Source organism: Pogona vitticeps, chromosome 6 (genome assembly GCF_051106095.1).
Source record: "Pogona vitticeps strain Pit_001003342236 chromosome 6, PviZW2.1, whole genome shotgun sequence".
NCBI classification, from domain to species: Eukaryota; Metazoa; Chordata; class Lepidosauria; order Squamata; family Agamidae; genus Pogona; species Pogona vitticeps.
This window is the reverse complement of record NC_135788.1, coordinates 60885925-60909173: the sequence shown is the minus strand read 5'-3', so window position 1 is coordinate 60909173 and position 23249 is coordinate 60885925. Positions and strand designations below refer to the sequence as shown.

The window sequence follows — 23249 nt, the reverse complement described above, 5'->3', positions numbered from 1 at the left end:
GAACTGGAAATTTTAATTCAGGAGGGGAAGTATGACTTGATAGGAATAACTGAAACTTGGTGGGATGATGCCCATGACTAGAATACAGCAATTGAGGGATATAAACTGATCAAAAAGAACAGAGAGAATAAAAAGGAAGTTGCAGTATATGTAAAAAAAAAATCTGCATTTCTGCACAGAAATACAGGAGGAGGAGAATGGCTGTCCCATTGAGAACATCTGGATCAATAGACTTGGGACAAAAAACAAAAGGAATTGGTAGTTGGAGTCTACCACTGACCGCCCGATCAAAGAGAGGAAGCAAACAACACTTTTGAAAAACAAATGGCAGGGTTTTCAGAGAGACACAGTGATGGGAGATTTCAGTTATCCAGATACATGTTGGGAGGCAAAATCTGCCACATATGGCCCTTCCAAGAAATTCCTGGCTTGTGTGGCTGATAATTTTCTCCTACAAAAAGTGGAGAAAGAAACTAGAGGTCTTGCTATCGTTGACTTGATTCTGACCAACAGATATGACTTGGTGGGGGAAGTGGCAGTAAGAGAAACTCTGGGCGAGAGTGACCATGTCCTTCTAGAATTCTTGATTTCAAAGGAATCGAAAGCAGAGTACACACTCTTCTGCTGGATTTTTAAAAAGCCAATTTTAATAATCTCAGAACAAGGGTAAGTAAAGTCCCAAGGCACGAGATCCTAACAAGAAAAGGAGTGCAAGAAGGGTGGGAGCTTCTAAAAAAAGAAATTCTAAAGGTACAACTACAAACAATTCCAACAAGAAACTAAAAAGGGGGAGGCGGCAAAAAAGGCCAGTGTGGCTTCAGAAAAGTTCAGGGAGGACCTAAAAATCAAAAAAGACAAGTACAGGAAATGGAAAGAAGGCCAGGCCACCAAGGATGAGTACCGACAAGTAGCAAGGAAATGCAGGGATGGCATTAGGAGGGCAAAAGCTGAGAATGAGATGAGGTTAGCCAGAGACACTAAAAGCAATAAAAAAGCATTCTTCAGGTATGTGAGTAGCAAAAGACAAACAAAAGACATAGTGGCACAACTCTGCAATGAAGATGGAATAATGATAACTGAGGACAAAGAAAAGGCAGAGGTGCTCAATTCCTATTTTAGTTCCATCTTTTCCCATAAGACAGACTATGAACTTCCAAACAAATTGGAAGTGCAAATGGGGGGGGGGGCAGGATTACAGCTGGAGATTGCTAACCAAATAGTCAAGGAATACCTTACCACCTTGAATGAGTTCAAATCTCCAGGGCCGAGAGTACGGAAGGAACTGGCTGAAGAACTCTCAGAACTGCTATCCATTATTTTATTGAAATAATGGGAAACAGGTGTGTGACAAACCCAACCCTACTGGGATATGTCACACAGTTACACTAAGCTGCCACCAACCATTCCCTTTAAGAAGTCACACAGACCAGGGATGGATTTTTAAACAATAAAAAGAATAAGGTTTATTTAAATACACACAGGAAAATAAAACGATCAGGTGAATAACATAAAGTAACGTGGCTTATTCTCACTCATACAAGCATACAGTTTGGTTCACCCAGAACCCTTAACTTGAAGCACAGACCCTGAACCTATCAGTTCTGGCTAACCATACAGACACCTGAACCTATCAGGTTGGTACTCTGACACACAGAAGTACCCTGTCTGACACACAGACTCCCACAACAGCTTCTTCTTCCCAGCTGCTGCTTCGTCACAACCCAGTGTCTCTCAGCATCTCCTCAACTCTCCACACAGGCATCACATATTTATACAGTACAGCCCCTCCTCCTGATGTCCCACCTTCCACTCCCCATAGGATGGAACTTTCCCTCCAAACCCATGACAGACAGGTAACATCAGTGCTGTTATGTAACACCTCCCCTCTTTATAAGTTGTTTTGTAGGGGGAAAGCTAACGTGCTTTTCACCAAAAAACAACCTTGATAAAACACACAACAACAGTTATACATACCATATAATACTTACTTATACTTACTCTAAGTTAACCATAGCAATTAGGCATTTTAAACATTTACCATATACATTACATCCATTTACCTTTATTCATACAAACCAAATTCAAAACCAGGTACATTTTAACTTTTTGTCATCATTATATACACATAGTCCATGTTCTTTCGCCGTCTTCATTCTTCAGGTCTTCTTGATAAGGCGTCAGCAACACAGTTCACTGACCCTCTGACCACCTTCACTTCAAAGTCATAGTCCTGTAGGTTTAAAGCCCACCTCATAAGTTTGCTATTGTGGGTTTTCATTGTCTTTAACCATTGCAATGGTGAATGGTCAGTGCACAGAATAAAATGTCTTCCCCAGATGTAAGGCTTGGCCTTCTGGATCGCGTAGACTATTGCCAAACACTCCTTCTCCACGGTTGCCAAATGTCTCTCACCTTTTTGAAGTTTCCTACTCAGGTAGGACACTGGATGCTGGTCACCATTCTCATCCTCCTGGCACAGAACTGCTCCTACCCCGCTGTTAGACGCATCGGTGTAGATGATGAACTCCCGGTCGAAGTCTGGAGCACGCAGGACAGGATAGTTGATTAACACCTCCTTCAACCTCTGGAACGCCGCCTCACAGTCGCTGGTCCACGGGATGCGGTCATCAGCCTTCTTCCTCGTCAGATCGGTCAGCGGAGCCGCAATCTCGCTAAACCTCGGGATGAACTTTCTGTAGTAGCCCACCAACCCAAGAAATGATTTGACTTTTTTCTTGGTGTTGGGTCTAGGCCAATCACGAACAGCTTCTATTTTGGCCTCCAGGGGTTTTATCATTCCTCCCCCTACCATGTGACCCAAGTATTTTATTTCTGGGCTACCCAGCTGACACTTGCTGGCCTTTACTGTTAGCCCTGCTGCAGTTAACCTCTGCAGCACTAACTCCAGGTGTATCAGGTGATCTTCCCAGGTATTACTGAAGATCCCTATGTCGTCAATGTAGGCCACTGTAAAGTCACTGAGCCCTGCCAAGGTCTGGTCCATCAGCCTTTGGAATGTGGCTGGTGCATTTCTGAGACCAAAGCTCAGGACTCGAAACTCATAGAGACCAAAAGGGCTGCAAAAGGCAGTCTTTTCTTGATCCCTGGGATCAATTCTTAATTGCCAATATCCCTTTACCAGGTCCAATGATGAGATGAACCGACAACCCCCTATGGTTTCAATTAGGTTGTCTAGCCTGGGCATTGGGTAGGCATCAGGAGTGGTTACACGGTTTAATTTCCTGTAATCGACACAAAACCTAATGCTCCCATCAGGCTTGTCCACAAGGACTATCGGAGAGGACCAAGGACTAGAAGAGGGGACGATTATGTTCTCCCTCAGCATTTCGTCCAGCTCCTTCCGCACCTTGTCCCTATAGGGTCCCGTTACTCGGTATGGGGATACTGCCTGCGGGGGTGCATCCCCTGTATGGATCCGATGCATCACTCCCTTCACTATCCCCGGCTTGTTGGAAAACACCTGTTGATATTTACTAAGCAGCATTTTTAGTTCTTGCTGCTGGTCTTGGGTGAGTGCAGGACTAATCTTTACCTCCTCTGGGTTGTATTTTACTTCCCCTCTACCCTCCCAGAAGGGTAATTCCGCTTCCTCACTCTCAGCTGCTTTTATCGCGAATAAAACCCTCTGTTCCCCTCTGTAGTAGGGTTTTAGGGCATTCACATGAACCACCCTCCTTGCTTGGTTCTCCTCCTGCTCTATTAGGTAGTTCAGGTCTGACATCTTGGAAATGACCCTATATGGTCCTGCCCATTTGAGCTGCAGTTTATTCTCTCTGCAGGGCCTAAGCCAAAGCACTTCCTCCCCTGGGTCAAAGTGCCTCTCTCTAGCTTTGTGGTCATACCATGTTTTCTGTCTGACCTTCTGAGCTTGCAGGTTTTCTGCTGCCAGCTCTAGATTCCTCTTTAGGTCATTCATCAAGGTGTCTATGTATGTCACAACGTCTTGTGGGTCATCCTGGGTGATCTGCTCCCAATTTTGTTTGATCAAATCAAGGGGCCCTTTCACCCTTCTCCCAAATAAAAGTTCAAATGGACTGAACCCGGTACTGGCTTGTGGCACTGATCGATAAGCAAACAAAAGGGATTGTAGCTTCTGGTCCCAATTGTTTGGATTCTCTGCCAAGTAAGCCCTAATCATGCGCATTAGAGTCCCATTGAACTTCTCAGTTAACCCATTACTTTCAGGATGATAGGCAGTGGTTTCCTTGTGCTTTATTCCACAGATTTGCCATAAGCGTTTCATGAGCTTTGATGTGAACGATGCGCCCAAATCTGTGATTATTTCTGAGGCAAATCCCATCCTGGACATATACCCCACCAAAGCATCGGCCACTGTGTTAGTTTCAATGTTAGCCAAGGGTATGGCTTCAGGATACCTTGTGGCATGGTCCACAATTGTTAGAATGAACCTGTTCCCCCTCTTTGTGGCCTTGGGCAAAGGTCCCACAATATCCACCCCTATGCATTTGAACGGAGTGTCAATCACAGGCAAAGGGCACAACTTTGCTTTGGTCCTGTCGCGGTTATTCCCCTGCCTTTGACATACATCACATTGTTTACAGAACTCCCTGATCTGCTTCCCTATGTCAGGCCAGTAGAAATTCTGTGTGATTCTCTGCTGTGTTTTGTTCACCCCTAAGTGTGCAGCAAACATGTCAGAGTGACCCCTTTGTAAGATCATGGGGCGATACTTTTCAGGTACCACCAGCTGACTTCTGATCCCATCTCCCCCTTTTGAGACATTCCTCAGGGTCTCTCTATATAAAATCCCCTTTTTCTCCAGAAATCTCACTGGGGTTTCAGGTGTTAGCTGGGCGTCAGTCACCTGTTCAAAACACTTTTGGAGAGTGGCGTCTGCCTTTTGCTCCTGTCCAAATCTGCTGTCTGTGGTTAAGGTTTCCACCACAGCTTCTGAACTCCCCTCTGCTTCCGTCTCTGGCTCATCATTACCCCCCTGAACTGTCCCCGTGGTGGCTTGTGAGCGTGTAATCACTAGCACCCGTTTCACATGTTCAGCCAGGTCATTTCCCACGAGCACGGCTGCTGGCAGAGTCGATGAAATCGCTAGCCGCCAATCTCCCCTCCAGCCTTGAAAGTTGACAGGTACCTCTGCTACTGGCAGAGAGATTACCTGCCCCTCAATCCCTGCCACCTTCATGCTCTCATTTGGGATTATAAACTCCCTAGGAATAATATCCGGATGGCACAGGGTTACCTGGGAACAAGTGTCCCGCAGCCCCCTATACTGACGGTCAAGTATTCCTACGTCCACCCCGGCTGTCTCAAACAACTGAGAATCTGTTTTTATCAGCAAGCAGCGCTTTACCTCCACAAGAGGACCATTTTCCTCAGCCTGATCAGCAGCGGTAGCTGTTCCAGACTGAGTAGCCATGGCAACAGGCTCCCTCAGTGACACTGAGCCTTGCTCTTTCTGGACACAGAACACAGCTTTTGGCTTGGTCCCACTAGAATTCTGAGGCACCATTCCTTTCAGCTGCTTTAATTTCTCACACTCTGAGATTAGATGACCCTTTCCCTGACAGAAATAACATTTTCTGGTGTATTTTGATTCTCTCTCATCTTGTTTTGGTTTTCCCTCCAAAATCTGAGGTCTTAGTTTCATGTCTGAGGGCTTCCCTTCACCATGGGCCCCTCCCCCTTGCTGGCTTTTCCCTGGTCCCTGAGAGTACTTGCTGTAGGTTTCTTTGGGTTTACCCACAGATTTCCCCTCACCCAAGGGCTTTCTTATTTGGGAAATAAAATCTGCGATCTCTGCGGCTGCTGCCACAGATTTCGGTTTCCTTTCCCTCACCTGGAATTTCAATTCCCCATGTAGGACTGAATAGAACTGTTCCAGTGCTATCAAATCTTTAAGCTGCTCATAGGTCTCTGTCCCTTCCTGCGATAGCCATTTCTCAAGCAGCCTCACCAATTGGGCCCCCACTTGGGTAAAAGTCTGTTCTGGTTTCTTGGTGAGGGACCTGAATCTTTGTCTCAGCTGCTCTGCATTTATCCCATGTCTGGCAAACACCAGTTTTTTAAACTCTGCAAAATCTTTCATCAGTTCCTCAGGCATCTCGGCATAGACCTCAGCCAGGCTACCACTGATTAAAGATCGCATGATGGTCATCTTCTCAGTTTCCCTCACTGAGAAGTCCACAAACGCTCTTTCCACTAAAGAAAAGAACACCTCAGGACAATCTCCCTTGTGGTACACAGGGAATTTCTTCAGGTCAGCCTTAGACAATTGGCCTCCCTCAGAATCCCTATTGTTATTATTGTTCTGGTTCATCAGTTCCAATTTTCTTAACTCATACGCCATCCTTTCTTTTTCCAGAGCAATTTTCTCTCTCTCCATTCTTTCTTCTCTCTCCATTCTCTCTCTCTCTCTCTCTAATTCAAACGCCATTTTCTCTCTCTCTAATCTTTCCTCCATTTCCCTCACCCTCAGTTCATGCTGTTGGGCTAGGAGTATTTTTCTGAGTTCTGGGTTCTGCTCTCCTGTGCTGTCACCCTGCACTGAGCCAAATTCATCCTCAGAACCTTGGTCAATCTGGGGGTCTTTCACTTCACTCATTTCTGCTACTTGGCTTCGAGTCAAGGGCATAACCCCCCCTCAGAACAGGCTGCTTTAAAAAGTCAAGCCTCAAAATAAAACGACCACTTTTTTCCTTCTTGCCTCAGAACCAGCTTTCCCTATAGAGATTGCTGCTGTTCTTCAGCACTAAACTTGCAACAGTAGCGAGTCAGAGCCTACCCCCCTCTGCTGGGCCTCTCAGCTGGCAAGCTAGCTCGCTGTTGCTACGCAGTTTTGCCTCAGCTTTTTCCCGCCAAAACTAGGCTGCCTCAGAGCACCTTAATCTAAGTCTCCCCAGTTGGCACGTTCTTCTACTAGCGCACCTCCCCGTGAGGTACACCTAGAAGATTACCTACGCGCCTCAGACTGTCCCTGACTAGACCCCCCCTTGCTCTAGGCACACTTGCCAAGGCTTTGCTGGACCACTGGACAACTGGACCAGTCGTATCCCACACGCTGGACACCAATCAATGTGACAAACCCAACCCTACTGGGATATGTCACACAGTTACACTAAGCTGCCACCAACCATTCCCTTTAAGAAGTCACACAGACCAGGGATGGATTTTTAAACAATAAAAAGAATAAGGTTTATTTAAATACACACAGGAAAATAAAACGATCAGGTGAATAACATAAAGTAACGTGGCTTATTCTCACTCATACAAGCATACAGTTTGGTTCACCCAGAACCCTTAACTTGAAGCACAGACCCTGAACCTATCAGTTCTGGCTAACCATACAGACACCTGAACCTATCAGGTTGGTACTCTGACACACAGAAGTACCCTGTCTGACACACAGACTCCCACAACAGCTTCTTCTTCCCAGCTGCTGCTTCGTCACAACCCAGTGTCTCTCAGCATCTCCTCAACTCTCCACACAGGCATCACATATTTATACAGTACAGCCCCTCCTCCTGATGTCCCACCTTCCACTCCCCATAGGATGGAACTTTCCCTCCAAACCCATGACAGACAGGTAACATCAGTGCTGTTATGTAACAAGGTGATGTGCCAAAGGATTGGAGATAGGCTAAAGTTGCCCCTACCTTCAAAAAGGACAAAAAAGAGGAACCTGGGAACTACAGGCCAGTCTGCCTGACATCAATCCCAGACAAAATTCTGGCACAGATCATAAAATGGTCATTGTGCAAGCACCTAGAAAACAATGCAGTAATAACTAGAATCCAACACGAATTTGTCAAGAATAAATCTTGCCAAATTAATTTGATCTTGTTTTTTGATCAGGCAACCCCCGATAGACAGAGGGAAGTGGTATATCTTGACTTTAGCAAAGCTTTTGACAAAGTGCCCAATGATATCCTGATTAGTAAGCTAACTAGGTGTGGGCTGGATAGATCAAGTGTCAGGTGGATACACCATTGGTGACAGAACTGTACTCAGCGGGTGATGATAAATGGGTCCTTCTCTAACTAGGTGGAGGTAAGAAGTGCGGTAACCCAAGGCTCAGTCCTGGGCCCAGTGCTCTTCAATATTTTTATTGATGAATTGGATGAGGGAGTGCAGGGAATGCTTGTCAAATCTGCAGATGATACAAAATTGGGCAGAATAGCTAATACACAAGAAGACAGAAACAAAATTCAACATGACCTCGATAGGATGGAGCACTGGGCCGAAAGCAACAGAATGAAATTCAACAGAGATAAGTGCAAAGTACTGCACCTTGGAAAAAGAAACATATTGAACAGTTACAAGAAGGGGGATACCTGGCTCAGCAAAACTACGAGCGAGAAGGATCTTGGAATTGTTGTAGATCACAAGCTAAATATGAGCTGACAGTGTGATGTGGCTACAAAAGTGGTAAATTCTATTTTAGGCTGCATTAATAGAAGTATAGTTTCTAAATCCCACAAGGTGCTAGTCCCCCTATATTCAGCACTGGCTAGGCCTCACTTTGAGTATTGTGTCCAGTTCTGGACACCACACTTCAAGAAGGACGCTAACAAATCGGAACAAGTTCAGTGGAGGGTGGCTAACTAAGGCACTGCCTTTCTTGTTAGGCCTGCCTAACAAGCACATGGAAACGGACCTTTTCCTGCATGGATCCAAGACTATGGTATCCACTCTCTTCCAAGCTGTGCTGTTTCCACTCTACTAAATGCAAGAAGAGAATTAAAACACCTCTTTTACAGCAGCATATGATTTCTAAACTGTCCTGCTGTGTTGTACTTTATCTGCATCTTTACTGATTGTAATATTTTAATAAGCCTGACTGGTAAACCCCAATGCTGGCAGCTTTCTTTACCCAGTTTGATCAGATAGCCAAGATCCACAGTGACTGGAGCATGGCTGTCATCATTTCTGTATAAAAAAAATGGATAATGTCTGAACCCACCATCTATCACCCAATCAGTAAGCAACTTTTATGCAATGGATCTGGGCTGGGCATTCTGGGACTGGCTAAACTGGGAACACATTCCAATGAAGAAACAAGCAGATCTTACGGCAGGCCACTGAACAAGTGATCAATGGCTGATTCTACAATACATGATAGAAAAATATAGCTTCTATCCCCCTGGGACACTTGATGGCTCCTTTGTTGACTTCCAAATAGAAAAGGGGATAAATATAGAAATGAATTGGGATATATCCCTGATGTGTCAGATATTTGTTGCTTCATATTCTTGAGGTCCAGAGACCCCAACGAATATGAAGCAACAAATATAGCCCTTTTATATTTGTCCCTTTGTCTATCCCTACCTGCTTATGCCCCCGCGGATCAGCTCTTCCTCAGAGGCATGAGAGGGGTTTTCCCTTCCGGTGGCTTGTTAAGGACTGCCTGAAGGGAATCCAACCCCCTCCTGTTTACAAAGATGGGGGGAGTGCTTTGCTCAGGCTTCCCCAGCTTTCTAGGCATCTGCAGCATAGACGGGAAGCCTGACCAAAGGACTTCTCCTTGCTATCTTTGCAAACAGAAAGGGGGGAATCACTTCAGCCAAGCTTCCCCCATCTTTCTATGCCTGGGCGTAGAAAGATAGGAGGGTGGGGGATTGCCTTGATCAGGCTTTCCCCCTCTTTCTTTCTATGCCTGGGTGGGCATAGAAAGACAAGGCAAGTGGGACCCTGTCTTTCCAAAGACAGCAGGGTGGGAGGTCACTTGAATCAGCCTTCCCCTGTCTTTCTATGACCGGGCTGGCATAGAAATAGAAGGTAACTGAGAAGAAGGAGAAAGCCTGATGAAAGTGATCCCCCACCCCACTGTCTTTGCAAAGACAGCAGGGTTGGGGATCGGTTCGGTCCCACTTCATTCTTTTTCTATCCCTGCCCAGAAAACTGACTGAAGTGGTCCCCACCCCACTGTCTGACAGCAGGGGAAATCGCCTCAAGGCTGCTCTTAGCAAAAGCTAAGTTGCTGGAACTGAAATCATGGTTCCAGCAGTCCAGCGTCTGTTTTGGTGGAAGCCGCCACGGAGCAGAAGGATGCAGCCTGGCCAGGTAAGTGACAGTGGGAAAGGGGTGGGGACAGGCTGTGGGGACAGGGAGCTTTCTTTTTTTTTCTCTAGACAGCACCATGGACTATCTTTTAAAAAAAGACCCAATGAACTGATGAATTGATTCGTGGTTCATCAGGCCACTGGGAGGCAATTTGTGGTTTGTGGGTCATCCCTATCTCTGCTTCCAATCAGTCTTTGACAGCATTCATCAGACAAACTGTGGGCCAAATTCAAAGGCTCCTCTGTGGATTGCAGTCTTTTTGTTTAGTCATCTGAACACTATATGACAACGTCTTTAGAGTCGGATGCAATACACAAGGCCATTTAACCCATACAGTGCCAGACAGAAGAGGAGTGAAAGAGGAATGGATCTTAGCTCCACTTCTATTCAATCTCTACGTAAATTCACTGATTCTATTTTGATGTAATCCTGACTGCCACCCACCTAAACTGGCAATAAGGCCAATCCTTGCATTACTGTATGCTGTCAATATTGTAATTCTATCCTTTTCAGAAGTAGGGCTGAGAACAGTCCTTCCGTCATTTAAAGGATATTGTGCCAAGGAACATCTTGAAATCAATTAGAACAAAAGAAAGAAAGAAAGAAAGAAAGAAAGAAAGAAAGAAAGAAAGAAAGAAAGAAAGAAAGAAAGAAAGAAAGAAAGAAAGAAAGAAAGAAAGAATAAAAATTCTTGTATTTACCTAAAGGTTCACCAACCACAAATGGCAAATTAACTTATATGATAGTAAACAGGTTAAGAACTACAAATACTTGAGGGGTAGTTTTCCAGTTAACAAGGCTGTGCAGAACACAATGGGCCATGTCATCAAAAATATCCACAGATCTGTTCTGCCATTTTGAGATTCTTCTTCTTGAAAGGGGCCTCATGCATATCACTAGCCTTAAAAGTTTATTATGGTAAAGTGTGGTTAAACTGGCTTGAGAGGATGAAGTGGTGGAGGGTCCTTGACCCAGCAAATGTGAACATTGCTAGAAAAAAGGTAGCATGTAAGATGGGGCAATTTGTAGTGGAATCCAGAAGGAAGGTTATTGCACAGCCTGAAGTATCATTACAAGTAGCTGAGCTTTTTTGCCTGGTGTTCACCTTTTGAAGTGGGGGATGGACGTCCGGTTACATAATGTAAGGGAGAACTGTGTGCTTGGTTGAAGGTACAGCATTTTTGGCTCACATTCACTGGTTGCCTGTTACCTCCTGGATCAGGTTCAAGGTTTTGACACTTGCATTTTGCTTTTAGTATTTTTATCCTATTTATCATCTGTTTTATATTTGTTGTAACCACCCAGAGCAGTGCCTCAGAACTAATGAGTGCGAGATACAAATGCAATCAATCAGTCAGTGAATCAATCAATCAATCAATCAATCTCATTGTAATTATGCACAAGTATAGACTGGGATTCTTGAATTTTGTTTGAATAGAACAATCTTACCCTTGAAAAATATTGCACTCCTTGACACATTCCTGTTGGCGTGTGAAGTTACGACAGGAATAACACTGAGAGGGCCCTGGACCCCAGCAGCCTGTGTCAGAGCAGAATGGATGACAAACCTGTCCTGCAGCAGGTAGGAAAGAAGAGATAAAATTTTAAAACATATACTATGGTATTTAAAAAATGCCAAAAATGGAGTCTACACCAATGAAAGCAGAGGCTGGGGTGGCATGACTTAATCTCCAATGATATTTCTTTTTTAAAAAGAGCTAAAATTAATGAAATCTAGCAATTATTCATTCTTCCTACATCAAACCAGAGACAACCACTCTCACACAGTTGTTCCCTTTGATATGCGTGTTATCAACATAGCAGTACCCCTTGCTCTTCACAGTCTTGAACTTTAGTTGAAGTAAAGCTCCAAAGCCTTTCAAAGCAGGTGCTGCATTTCTTCCATATGACTGACTTGAGGGGAGTGAAGCTGAGAGATTGGGACACGTGGGAAGGCCATAGACTGTTCACTCTGTGATTTGCAAGGAAAATAAGTGCCTGACAGAAAGTGGTTTGGAAGGCCATGTATTTGGCAACAGGCGTAGGCTATCGGTGAGACAAAGGGCCAACCTGAAGGTATTAATAGTAGCCTACAAAGCCATAATTTGTTCAGGATCCAAGTAGTTAATGTACCATCTGATACTATATCCACCCATCTAGGGTTTAAAACCAGAACATCTCTGCTTCTGGTGATTCAGAGCAGTAGACTGTAGGGCTACCAGAAGTAACTTTTTTCCCCTTTGATGGCATCAGAATGTTCTTCCATCAGACATCTGGTCATCCCCCACATCTAACTACCAAAGCTTTCAAGGAACAAACAAGTATGTAATTTGTCTTTGTACTGCTTTTGTTGTACTTGTAATTGGTGAATTCACACATGACCACTTTGTAAGTTTAGATCTCTGAGTTTAGAAATCTGCAGTTGTAACAGTGTATTTGCGATGCAGATAGGAACATCTCTGAGATCTGATGAGAATCAATCAATTAATCATTCAATCAATCAATCAAACAAACAAACAAACAACACTAACCAACCCACCAACCAACAAGAATGTCTCCTCAGAAGACCTGTATGTATCAACTATACTTAGTCAAAGCTTTACTGTATATATGGCCATCTCACGAACAGAAAGATACTAAGAAATGGAAGAGCTTCTTCTTCAAAGAGGGAAAAACTTAATAGAGCCCCAGAGGAGCAGAAGGGCTCAGTGTGCAGATTCCAGAGGCTACCACCATAATGTCTGGGGTAATCCATCAGGATAAATAAGGAAAATATAAAATCAGCCAAACAAGAATAACAACAATCAAAATGAATGTATAAAAATGGAATCCTTGTAAACAAAGCAGGAGTAAAAGCAAATATCAGCAGCAAAAAACACATAAAACTTTAAAAATTCAGAGGGATAATATTATCTTGATCCTGGCACCAGAAGTCAGTAAGACTGTCATAATGCATATTCCTGTGATATTTTATGACTAGGAAACTTCACAGAAAAGGTTCTCTGGCTGTGACCTGCCTAACTTCTGAAGGAAGAAGCATCAGAACAGGGCCTCGGCAAGTAATCCCAAAAGACAGTTTACAAGAGAGAAAGTGATCTTTGCATCCTGCTGTGTCAGGTGTTAAAGCTCAATAGGATTATGAGACCTACAATAAAATTCAAACAGAAGGAAAAACAATATGCTTAAATGAAATCTGATGTGGTTGTACCACAGCATGCATAGTATGAAGAAAATGTGGCTGATCAACAATAAATACAACTATGTAAAGTAGTCTCCCCACACACACACAAATATACCACTTATTATGAGTGTTATGACTCTATTAACTTACTACATATGGTTTCATTTCCATTTCTGGAAATTATTGCTTTTTGGTTTTCTGTTACAAAATGTTTTCTCCAATCCACTGTATTAACAAAGCACAGGTGTTCATTTTTCTTAATGCCAACATCTCCATCACTTATTTCTCTGAGCGAGCGCAGTCCCAAAAAACTTATATTTAAGGTAGTGATAGCAAGAGCATATCGACCACTAAAATGAGAAGAAGGAAAACGTAAGAAGAAACAAGTAAGGGAAAAGTGTTATTTTTCACTTAATTCTATTTTTCTTATTTATTTATTTATTTAATCTAATTTATTTATTTGATTTATATACCTTCCATCTGGCAGCCAAGACCACTCTGGGTGGTTTAAAACAAATAACAAAAACAGTCTGATCTATTTCAAATAGAAAAATACATAAATAAAAATAAAATAATTCCTGGCCCAGAACTTGTGAGATCTCCTTCAAGAGTTCACAGAAGGAAAAATCTGGCTAGGTGCCGTTTCCTCATCACGGCACTTCCGAGACAGAAAAGGCCACATTTGACTCCAGTGTGTGCATCCCACGAGGTGCTAGTCCTGTATTACGCACTGGTTAGACCTCATTTTGAATACTGTGTCTAGTTCTCGACGCTGCACTTTAAGAAGGATGTCCACAAACTGGAGCAAGTTCAGAGGAGGGCAACAAGGATGATCAGGGGACTGGAAACCAAGCCCTATGAAAAAACACTGAATGAACTGGGCATGCTTAGCGTTTAGAAAAAAAGCCTGAGGGGAAAAATAATAACACTTTTCAAACACTTTAAATTTAGTCATAGAGTGGAGGAGTATATTCTGTTCCAAATCATCCCAGAGTGCAGGACACATAATAATGGCCGTAAGATACAGGAACCAAGATTTAGGTTGCCTATCAGGAAAAACTTCTTAACTGTTACCACAGTGTGATAACAGAAGCAGTTTCCTTGAGAGGCAGTGAGAGCTCCAATGCTGGAGGCATTCAAGAGAAAATTGGACAACCCTCTGGCAGAGCTGCTTGGAGTTGAATTCCCGCACTGAGGAAGGGGTTAGACTCGGTGGTCTTATAGAACCCTTCCAATTCAATTATTCTACACTAACCTGAACAGAAACTTTGGTGTGAGGTACTGGGATTCACACTGAAAAATCACTGCTCATATATTATATCCTGTCCTGTCCCCAGTAAGAACTTAAAGAAAACAGGAAATTGTAGTACTGTTGCTGGTTTAGCCTCCCACAGGTAATCTAGTCATAAGTCATTGTCCATGTTTGAAAAACCAATGATATGGGGCAGGGGTCCCCAACCCCTGGTTCACGGCTTGGTGCTAGTCTGTGGACTGAGCTGGACCGGACCACGGAGATAGACCTTCCCCTCTACCCCTGCACAGCCCCTTTGTGCATGCATGCCTGCACCAGCATGAGCACTCCCCACCCCTTCACGTATGTGCACGAGAGCCCTCAATTGCCACCCCACCCTTTGAGCATGCGCACAAGTGCACCCGCGCCTGCACAAACACCATCCCACCCTTCACACATTTGCACGAGTGCAAGCACGCCCACGCAAGCGTGCCCGCAAGACATTGTGTACCCTCTTTCGTGCATGTGTGTGAGTGAGGGGTGGTGACCTGCCTTCCCCAACCGGTCCATGGGGTTAGTTTGGGGACCACTTTTTCTCTCTGACTATAACCCCACTATATGCAAAGATATAGTTTTTTGGAAACTTACATATGTTTTGTTCTCCCTCGTATGACTTCCAGATTTTCAAAAGGATACAAATCAGTGAAATTTTTAGGCCAAGCCTGAATCAATAAGAACCCTGGAAGAGAACAAAATAAAATAAAAACATTTACAAAGTATTATATATATTTTTGTCAAGCAGGAATGCCTTTAGCTTTCTTCTAATTTTATGAGAACGTCAAAATGAAGAATGACATTTCAGGGAGCTTCAGAATAGATTTATTTTTAACACTGCTTCATAAACAGTTTATATTTGGGCCACCAAAGCAGTTAAACATTATGAAGACTGGTACCTACAAACCTGAGAAGCTATAGACACCACAGAAATGTAGGATTTGTACATTTCATTAGATCTCACTTTGAAATTATTTTTCCCCACCAGAGAAAGTCCTTTTAAAATATAGAAGATGTGAGAGGAAGAAAAAAACAAAATGGAACAAAATTTAATAACCACATTTGTTTCAAAAGCAGGTTGGGTAACCAATTTGACTTGCCAACTTTTGTCACTGTTCAAGAGAAGAGTTCTCAAACCCTTAAGCATACTAAGCTGCCCTTTGGTTGATTTCTCTTCACTTCTATTGTTATTTATATAATTTCTGTGAGATAAAAAATAAATACTATGAAAAAAATGCCATCATGTCACATTAATTTCAGTAGGTCTAATGTTAGGTTTAACTTTAAGTTTGGGAGGAAGGAAGGAAGGAAGGAAGGAAGGAAGGAAGGAAAGGAAGGAAGGGAGGGAGGGAGGGAGGTGAAGACTAGAAGGGATTGTGAAGAGCTCCAGAAGGATCTCTCCAAACTGGGAGAATGGGCAGTAAAATGGCAAATGCATTTCAGTATAAGAAAATGTAAGGTAATGAACATTGGGGCAAAAAATCAAAACTTTAGTTATCAGCTAATGGGTTCTAATGGAAGACAGAAGAGCCTAGAGTGCTGTGGTCCATGGGGTCACAAAGAGTCGGACACGACTTAATGACTAAACAATAAAATGGGTTCTCAGTTGTCTGTGACTGATCAGGAAAAAGATCTTGCTGTGCTGGTAGACAGCTCACTGAATGTGTCAACCCAGTGTGTGGAGTCAGTGAAGAAGGCCAATTCCATGCTAGGTATCATTAAAAAGGGGACTGAAAATAAAACAGCCAACATTATAATGCCATTGTACAAAACGCTGGTAAGGCCGCATCTGGAGTATTGCGTACAATTCTGGTTGACACACCTGAAAAAAGACGTTGTGGAACTGGGAAAAGTGCAGAAGAGAGCAACTAAATTGATGACTGGGCTGGAGCACCTCCCTTATGAGGAAAGGCTACAGTGTTTGGGGATCTTTAGTCTAGAGAAAAGGAACCTGGGGGGATATGACTGAGATGTATAAAATCATGCAGGGGATGGATGAAGTGCAATACTAGAACCAGGGGACATCCACCGATATTGAGTGTTGGAAGAATGAGAGCAGACAAAATAAAATATTTCTTTACCCAGCATGTTGTTAGTCTATGGAACAGCTTGCCACAGGATGTAGTGATGGCATCTGGGCTACATGCCTTTAAAAGAGGATTGGACAAATTTCTGGAGGAAAAATCCATCGCATGTTACAAGCCATGATGGGGATGTATAATCTCCAGGCTTAGAAGGAAGGTACCTCAAAATGGCAAATGTGGGGGAGGGGGAGTATTAGGAGACAGGCATCGAGTTGTCTTGTGTGCTCCCAGAGGCACCTGGTGGGGCCACTGTGAGAGTCAGAAAGCTGGACGAGATGGGCCCTTGGCCTGATCCAGGAGGGCTCTTCTTACATTCTTACGTTCTTATGAAGAAAGGGAGGAAATATCACTAACCTGTGATTTCTTTAACAGTTTTAAAAATGTTCAACTTTAAAGGATCCAAGGGAGGTGTTCTTGTCCAATTATCCCTAGAAGAAAGAGAATAACTGAATCTTTGGTTCCTTATTTAAAAAACAACCGTATTAATGTTTTATCTCTCCGCCCCATTACACCTACCCTGAAAATGTCATTGTGAGGAATAAGAGATCTCCATTGATGGTGGTGCAGTTCTTGAAATAATCAATATTGGATGCATTGACAGCCAGAGCACCTTTTAGTTCACCAGTTCCAATCCCACTGCACACTGGTTAAAAGGGAAAAAAAAGACACCAAATTAGGATCTTCCAGCTCCAGTAAGTATTTCAATCTTACCAACAAACAAACAAAGCAAAACAGTGTCTCATAATTGTAGCAGCCAGTTCTTGAGGGGAAAGAGGGATGGGAATAACTGACTGTATACACAAAAAAGGATCTTGAGCACACACACTTCTGCATTTATGCTATATTTAGTATATTGATTAAAACTTTACAGTTTTTTATATATATAAATCTTATACACACACACACACACACACACACACACACACACACACACACACACACACACACACACACACACACACACACTGTATAAAAATATATATATAAATCTGACATTTTGAAGTTAATGAACCAGGTGCCATCCAAGAGTCCTAAGAAAAATGTTCCACAACTGGGAACCTCTTCTTTAAACAAAACTTTGTTTTTAGTCGCAGCCCACATAGCTGTGAGTTCTGCCCCACTTTCAGATAATGGTTTGTCTGATGAAGACTAGAACATTTTCTATTGAAGCAATTTGGTCTTTCAGTCACAGAGGAAAACATCAGGATGTTATACATTATGGCAAAAAGTCTGTTGCTTACCATTGTAAATAGCACTAGAGTAGGCCCACTGAATCAATGAGGATTTAGTGAGTGAACTTCTCCATAAGTTCAAACAATTCAAATGGGCCTACTCTAACTTTATCTTACTATGCTAAATTATGTCCCAGTTACAGAGGCCCATTTGAATTCACAGAACTTACTGAGGAGCTGACTCACCAAATCCTCACTGATTCAATGGGTCCACTCCAGTGTAATTTACTACATCAGTGGCTCCCAACTTTGGGCAACCTAGGCATTCTTTGACTGCACTCCCCAGAAACACAGCTGCTGGTGAAGACTTCTGGGAATTGCAGTCCAAGGACACCTTGGGTTATCCAAGGTTGGGAACCATTGTACTGCATTAAACAACATGATTATGGTCTATAAAGGGTACACTCTTGAACAGACAAAAAAAGAGGTGCTGTGGGTACTAGATCTCCAAGGAGTGCAAGAACTGTATATCCAGCATCACTTTGTCACAGTTTTCATATTTTGTGCCCTGCTGTACCATCATGTAATTCAAATGATAATGATTTGTCCATTTCTCTAAGTGTCATATCTAGATCTATGCACAGTTCAATGCGTCTTCTTTTAAAGATAATATTCTGCTTAAATGGTTTTTCCAAAAAGTAGCTTGTTAGCCTGTTCCAGGATGCATAAAAATGCAAAACAAAAGACAGCAACAAAGAAGACACAAAGCTACCACGAGACTTTCTGTGCCTGTCTGTCTTTGTTATACATGCTGGAAGGAGGGGCAGTCAAGGAAATGGTAAGAAATAGTGAAATGGTCATGTACAATATTTGAAAATAATTGGTCTCTATGAAAATAGAGCTCATTGGAAGGACAGAGCTCACTGGAAGGACAGATCCTGAAGCTGAGGCTACAATACTTTGGCCATCTCATGAGAAAAGAAGACTCCCTGGAAAAGACCCTGATGTTGGGAAAGTGTGAAGGCAAGAAGAGAAGGGGATGACAGAGGACGAGATGGTTGGACAGTGTATTCGAAACTACCAACATGCATTTGACCCAACTCTGGGAGGCAGTGAAAGACAGGAAGGCATGGCGTGCTCTGGTCCATTGGGTCATGAAGAGTCAGACACGACTTAACGATTAAACAACAAAATGAAAACAGAAACACAAAAGGACATGGCTAGATTTTTAGGTCCTAATGTTGCCTGTGTCGTTGGGTTGCATAACAGTATTAATATCTACTATGACCAATAGGATGATGAATTTTGGGCAGAGTTACACCTCAGTTTAGTAAAAATTGGTTTCACAACTGAAACGTATTAGAAGTAATCCTGTAATTTACACACCTTTACCACATGACCCTTCACATTTTTTACACCTCAGGATGCCATTTTGCTCCACTTCAGTAGAATTTGCACCACATGACCGGACACATGATCCATGGTCTGTCACAACATAGTTATCTAGAAAAGACAGGAAGGGAGTTGAAAACAATAATGACATAAAGAAGTCATTGTAGGTAGGAGATAAAGGCTGAAATCCTGTTCTGTAAGTTATGCCATGTAAGGCTGATGGTGCAATTTTTTAGAAATAAAATATTTTTCATTTCCCCTGAAGTTTCCAAGGCTCCCACATAATCTTTTGTCAGATAACTGTTGGGGGCTGTGGGACAGGGACTTTTTGATTACCAAAAATCACCACTGATGGGATTATTTTATCTGCGGCAGCAATTTCTGATAATTAAAGATTCTCCCTGTCATTCTACAGTCCCCAACATCATCCCAACAATGAAAAGAATTCACCAGGAGTCTCAGGGCTGTTGGGTGGGAACTGGAAATATTTTATTTCGGAATAAACACTGGGCATCAGCCTTATGTGGCATAACTTATTAAACAGGATTTCAGTATTTAAATAAATGATAACATTGACCCCCCCCCATTAAAAAAAAAAACAGAAATGTACAAAAATAGTTCACATGCACAACAACAAAATCAGAACAAGGGAAGAACCACAAACCAAGATTATATAGAATCATAGAATAGTAGTAGGCATCCTTCAGTCTCGAAAGACTATGGTATCGTGCTCTGTATGGAGGACTTGGAACAGCGTCTAGTGTGGCTGAGGAGGCCAATTCGAGAGTGACAATCCCTTCCACACTGGAGACAAATCCAATCTGTCCCCTGTCCAGCTCCCTGGTTTTGCTTCCTTTGTGACTTCCTCTTTGCCTCAGCCTGCTGGACAAGGGTCTCTTCAAATTGGGAGAGGCCGTGATGCACTGCCTGCCTCCAGGCTGAACGATCAGATGTCAGAGTTTCCCATCTGTTGAGGTCTATTCCTAAGGCCTTCAGATCCCGCTTGCAGATATCCTTGTATCGCAGCTGTGGTCTCCCTCTGGGGCGATTTCCCTGCACTAATTCTCCATATAGGAGATCCTTTGGAATCCGACCATCAGCCATTCTCACAACGTGCCCAAGCCAGCGTAGACGTCGCTGTTTCAGTAATGTATGCATGCTGAAAATTCCAGCTCGTTCTAGGACTACTCTATTTGGAACTCTGTCCTGCCAGGTGATACCAAAAATCCATCGTAGGCAACGCATATGGAAGGTGTTCAGCTTCCTCTCCTGCCGGGCACAAAGGGTCCAGGACTCGCTGCAGTACAGGAGTGTGCTCAGGACACAGGCTCTATAGACCTGGATCTTGGTATGTGTTGTCAGTTTCTTATTGAGCCATACTCTCTTTGTGAGTCTAGAGAACATGGTGGCTGCTTTCCCAATGTGTTTATCCAGCTCGACATCTAGAGAGAGGGTGTCAGAGATGGTTGAGCCAAGGTACACAAAGTCATGAACAACCTCCAATTCTTGTGTGGAGATGGTAATAGAGGGAGGTGAGTCCACACCCTGGCCCATGACTTGTGTTTTCTTCAGGCTGATTGTTAGTCCAAAGTCTTGGCAGGCCTTGCTGAAACGGTTCATGAGTTGTTGGAGGTCTTCAGCAGAGTGGGCAACAATGGCTGCATCGTCTGCAAAGAGGAAGTCCCTCATGCATTTCAGCTGGACTTTGGTCTTTGCTCTCAATCTAGAGAGATTAAAGAGCTTTCCATCTGATCTAGTCCGGAGATAGACACCTTCTGTTGCAGTTCCAAAGGCATGCTTCAGCATGACAGCAAAAAAGATCCCAAAAAGTGTTGGTGCGAGGACACAGCCCTGTTTCACTCCGCTTCGGATGTCAAAGGGATCTGATGTTGAGCCGTCAAAAACTACAGTGCCTTTCATTCCATCATGGAAGGACCTGATGATGTTAAGGAGACGAGGTGGACATCCAATCTTGGGAAGTATTTTGAAAAGGCCATCCCTGCTAACCAAGTCAAATGCTTTTGCAAGGTCTATGAAGGCCACTAAGAGTGGCTGTTGTTGTTCCCTGCATTTCTCCTGCAACTGTCGGAGGGAGAATACCATGTCAGTGGTGGATCTATTTGCTCGAAATCCACACTGTGATTCCGGATAGACTCTGTCTGCAAGCACCTGGAGCCTCTTCAGCACAACACGGGCAAGCAGCTTCCCTACAACGCTAAGAAGAGAGATACCACGGTAGTTATTGCAGTCACCCCTGTCACCTTTGTTCTTGTACAACGTGACAATGTTTGCATCCTTCATGTCCTGTGGTACTCCACCTTCCCTCCAGCAGAGACAAAAGATTTCATACAGTTCGGTGATGATGATCTCCTTACCGCATTTCAGCACTTCAACAGGGATGTTGTCCCTTCCAGGTGCCTTGCCAGAGGTGAGGGAATCCAAGGCCGCATTTATTTCTGCTAGGGTTGGTTCGCTGTCCAGCTCTTCCAAGACAGGCAGGCACTCAATGTTATTTAATGCTTCTTCGGTTACTACATTCTTTCTGGAATATAGCTCGAATCATAGAATAACTGAGCTGGAAAGGACCTAAAATGCCATCAAGTTAAACCCAATGCTCAACGCAGAAATACAAATCAAAGCACATCTGCCAGATGGTCGTCCAATTTTCTCTTGAATGCCTCCAGTACTGGATCACTCACCACCTTCTGAGGTAGCTGCTTCTGTTGTCATATTGCTCTAACAGTTAAGAGTTTTTTCCTGATATTCTACCAAAATCTGGCTTCCTATAGTTTGAGGTCATTATTATGTGTCCAGCACTCTAGGATGATGGAGAACTGATCATGCCCCTCCTCTGCATTACCTATCAAGTAACTGAAACATATCCCCTCTGTCTTCTTTTCTGTGTTTTTTTTTAAATAACATAATATAAAAAATAAATAAAAGTAGCTGCAAAAGGACACATTATCTCCAAATGGAAGAACAGAATCACTGGCAGCTTGACCAGAAGATTATTTGAATTCATATAATAAAACCACCTTTTCATCCTGGTGGATACAAAGCTGGGGTGTGAGCATGGTTAAAACTAGAGACAATACTTAAAATGATAGAAACTCAAACCACCACCTCTGTATAATCAAACAAGGAAAATCAGCGAAAGCAATAAAACAGAAGTAGATTCTTTTTAGTATCCACTAAAATATTTTCTATGGTATATTTCAAAGGCAAGTTGAAATGTGGTTAAATGGGGAGGGCCTGGTGTGCTCTAGTCAATGGGGTCACGAAGAGTCGGACACGACTTTACGATTAAACAACAACAACAACAAAAGCATGCATTCCAAACTGAAAGATCAACTGGCTGAATGGAGTTCAGAATAGGGAAAGCCTTTTCTGGCACCAGAAATTCTGTTCTGCTGGCCCCTTCTGCAGGGAGATCACAGATCTACATGCCCATCTGCTGTGCCTGCTAGTTCACCAAAGTGACCAAAGGAGTGTGCGCAGGGGAAAGGGTAGAAGAGGTGAATTACTGCCAGATCCAAACCTAATCAGCTGTTAATGCTAGCACAGAGGCCATGGCAAGTGTACCCCTTGTATGTTGTATTTCCAACATCCTCAGGTGGGAAGGGATTTGGGTTTAGCACAGACTCAGCTGCCCTTGTCTCAGCTCAGCTGGTCCTCCTCTATCTTCGGTAATTAGGATTGCACTCTTAATGTAAAAGCAGAATATCAGTGTTTCCTTCCAAATCAAAATATTTGATAACTGAAGCATACTTCCTTTTTCTTCCCAGTAAATTAGAGTAATACTGAAAGAAGGGAAGCCTAGGAGATGCAACGGAGTCCAAGCCCACTAATTTGGCTATGTATAATTTCATGACCCACTCAGACCAGATGGAAAGATTCAAGAAAATTACTCATTCAACCTTATGACTACAGCAGCCAAGATTGGACTAATGAATGGTTCAGACACACAAGTCTTGTCTATAGGGGTCATTTTGGGTCCTCAAAGAGTCATTACTTAATTTTTTTTTCTCACAGCATCCTGCTTGGGGATGACTGTTCTAGAGCATGAACAGCTGGAGACT

At 43.2% G+C, this 23249-nt stretch overlaps 1 protein-coding gene and 1 long non-coding RNA gene across 3 annotated transcripts in view; one reads left to right on the top strand and one right to left on the bottom strand.

Annotated features, from left to right (window-relative positions):
* Positions 1-23249, top strand: part of LOC140707986 (uncharacterized) — a 479255-nt gene that overhangs the window by 410705 nt on the left and 45301 nt on the right. The window lies entirely within an intron of this gene.
* Positions 1-23249, bottom strand: part of LOC144583049 (epidermal growth factor receptor-like) — a 75161-nt gene that overhangs the window by 7279 nt on the left and 44633 nt on the right. The window contains exons 8-14 of one of the 2 annotated variants that reach the window (XM_078377461.1): positions 21546-21653; positions 19165-19281; positions 17123-17249; positions 16961-17034; positions 15117-15207; positions 13388-13587; positions 11506-11629 (exon numbers count right to left, since the gene is read on the bottom strand). In XM_078377461.1, the coding sequence (XP_078233587.1) occupies positions 11506-11629; positions 13388-13587; positions 15117-15207; positions 16961-17034; positions 17123-17249; positions 19165-19281; positions 21546-21653 (841 nt within the window). The remainder of the gene's footprint in view (positions 1-11505; positions 11630-13387; positions 13588-15116; positions 15208-16960; positions 17035-17122; positions 17250-19164; positions 19282-21545; positions 21654-23249) is intronic. The other variant, XM_078377462.1, reaches the window with a different exon arrangement.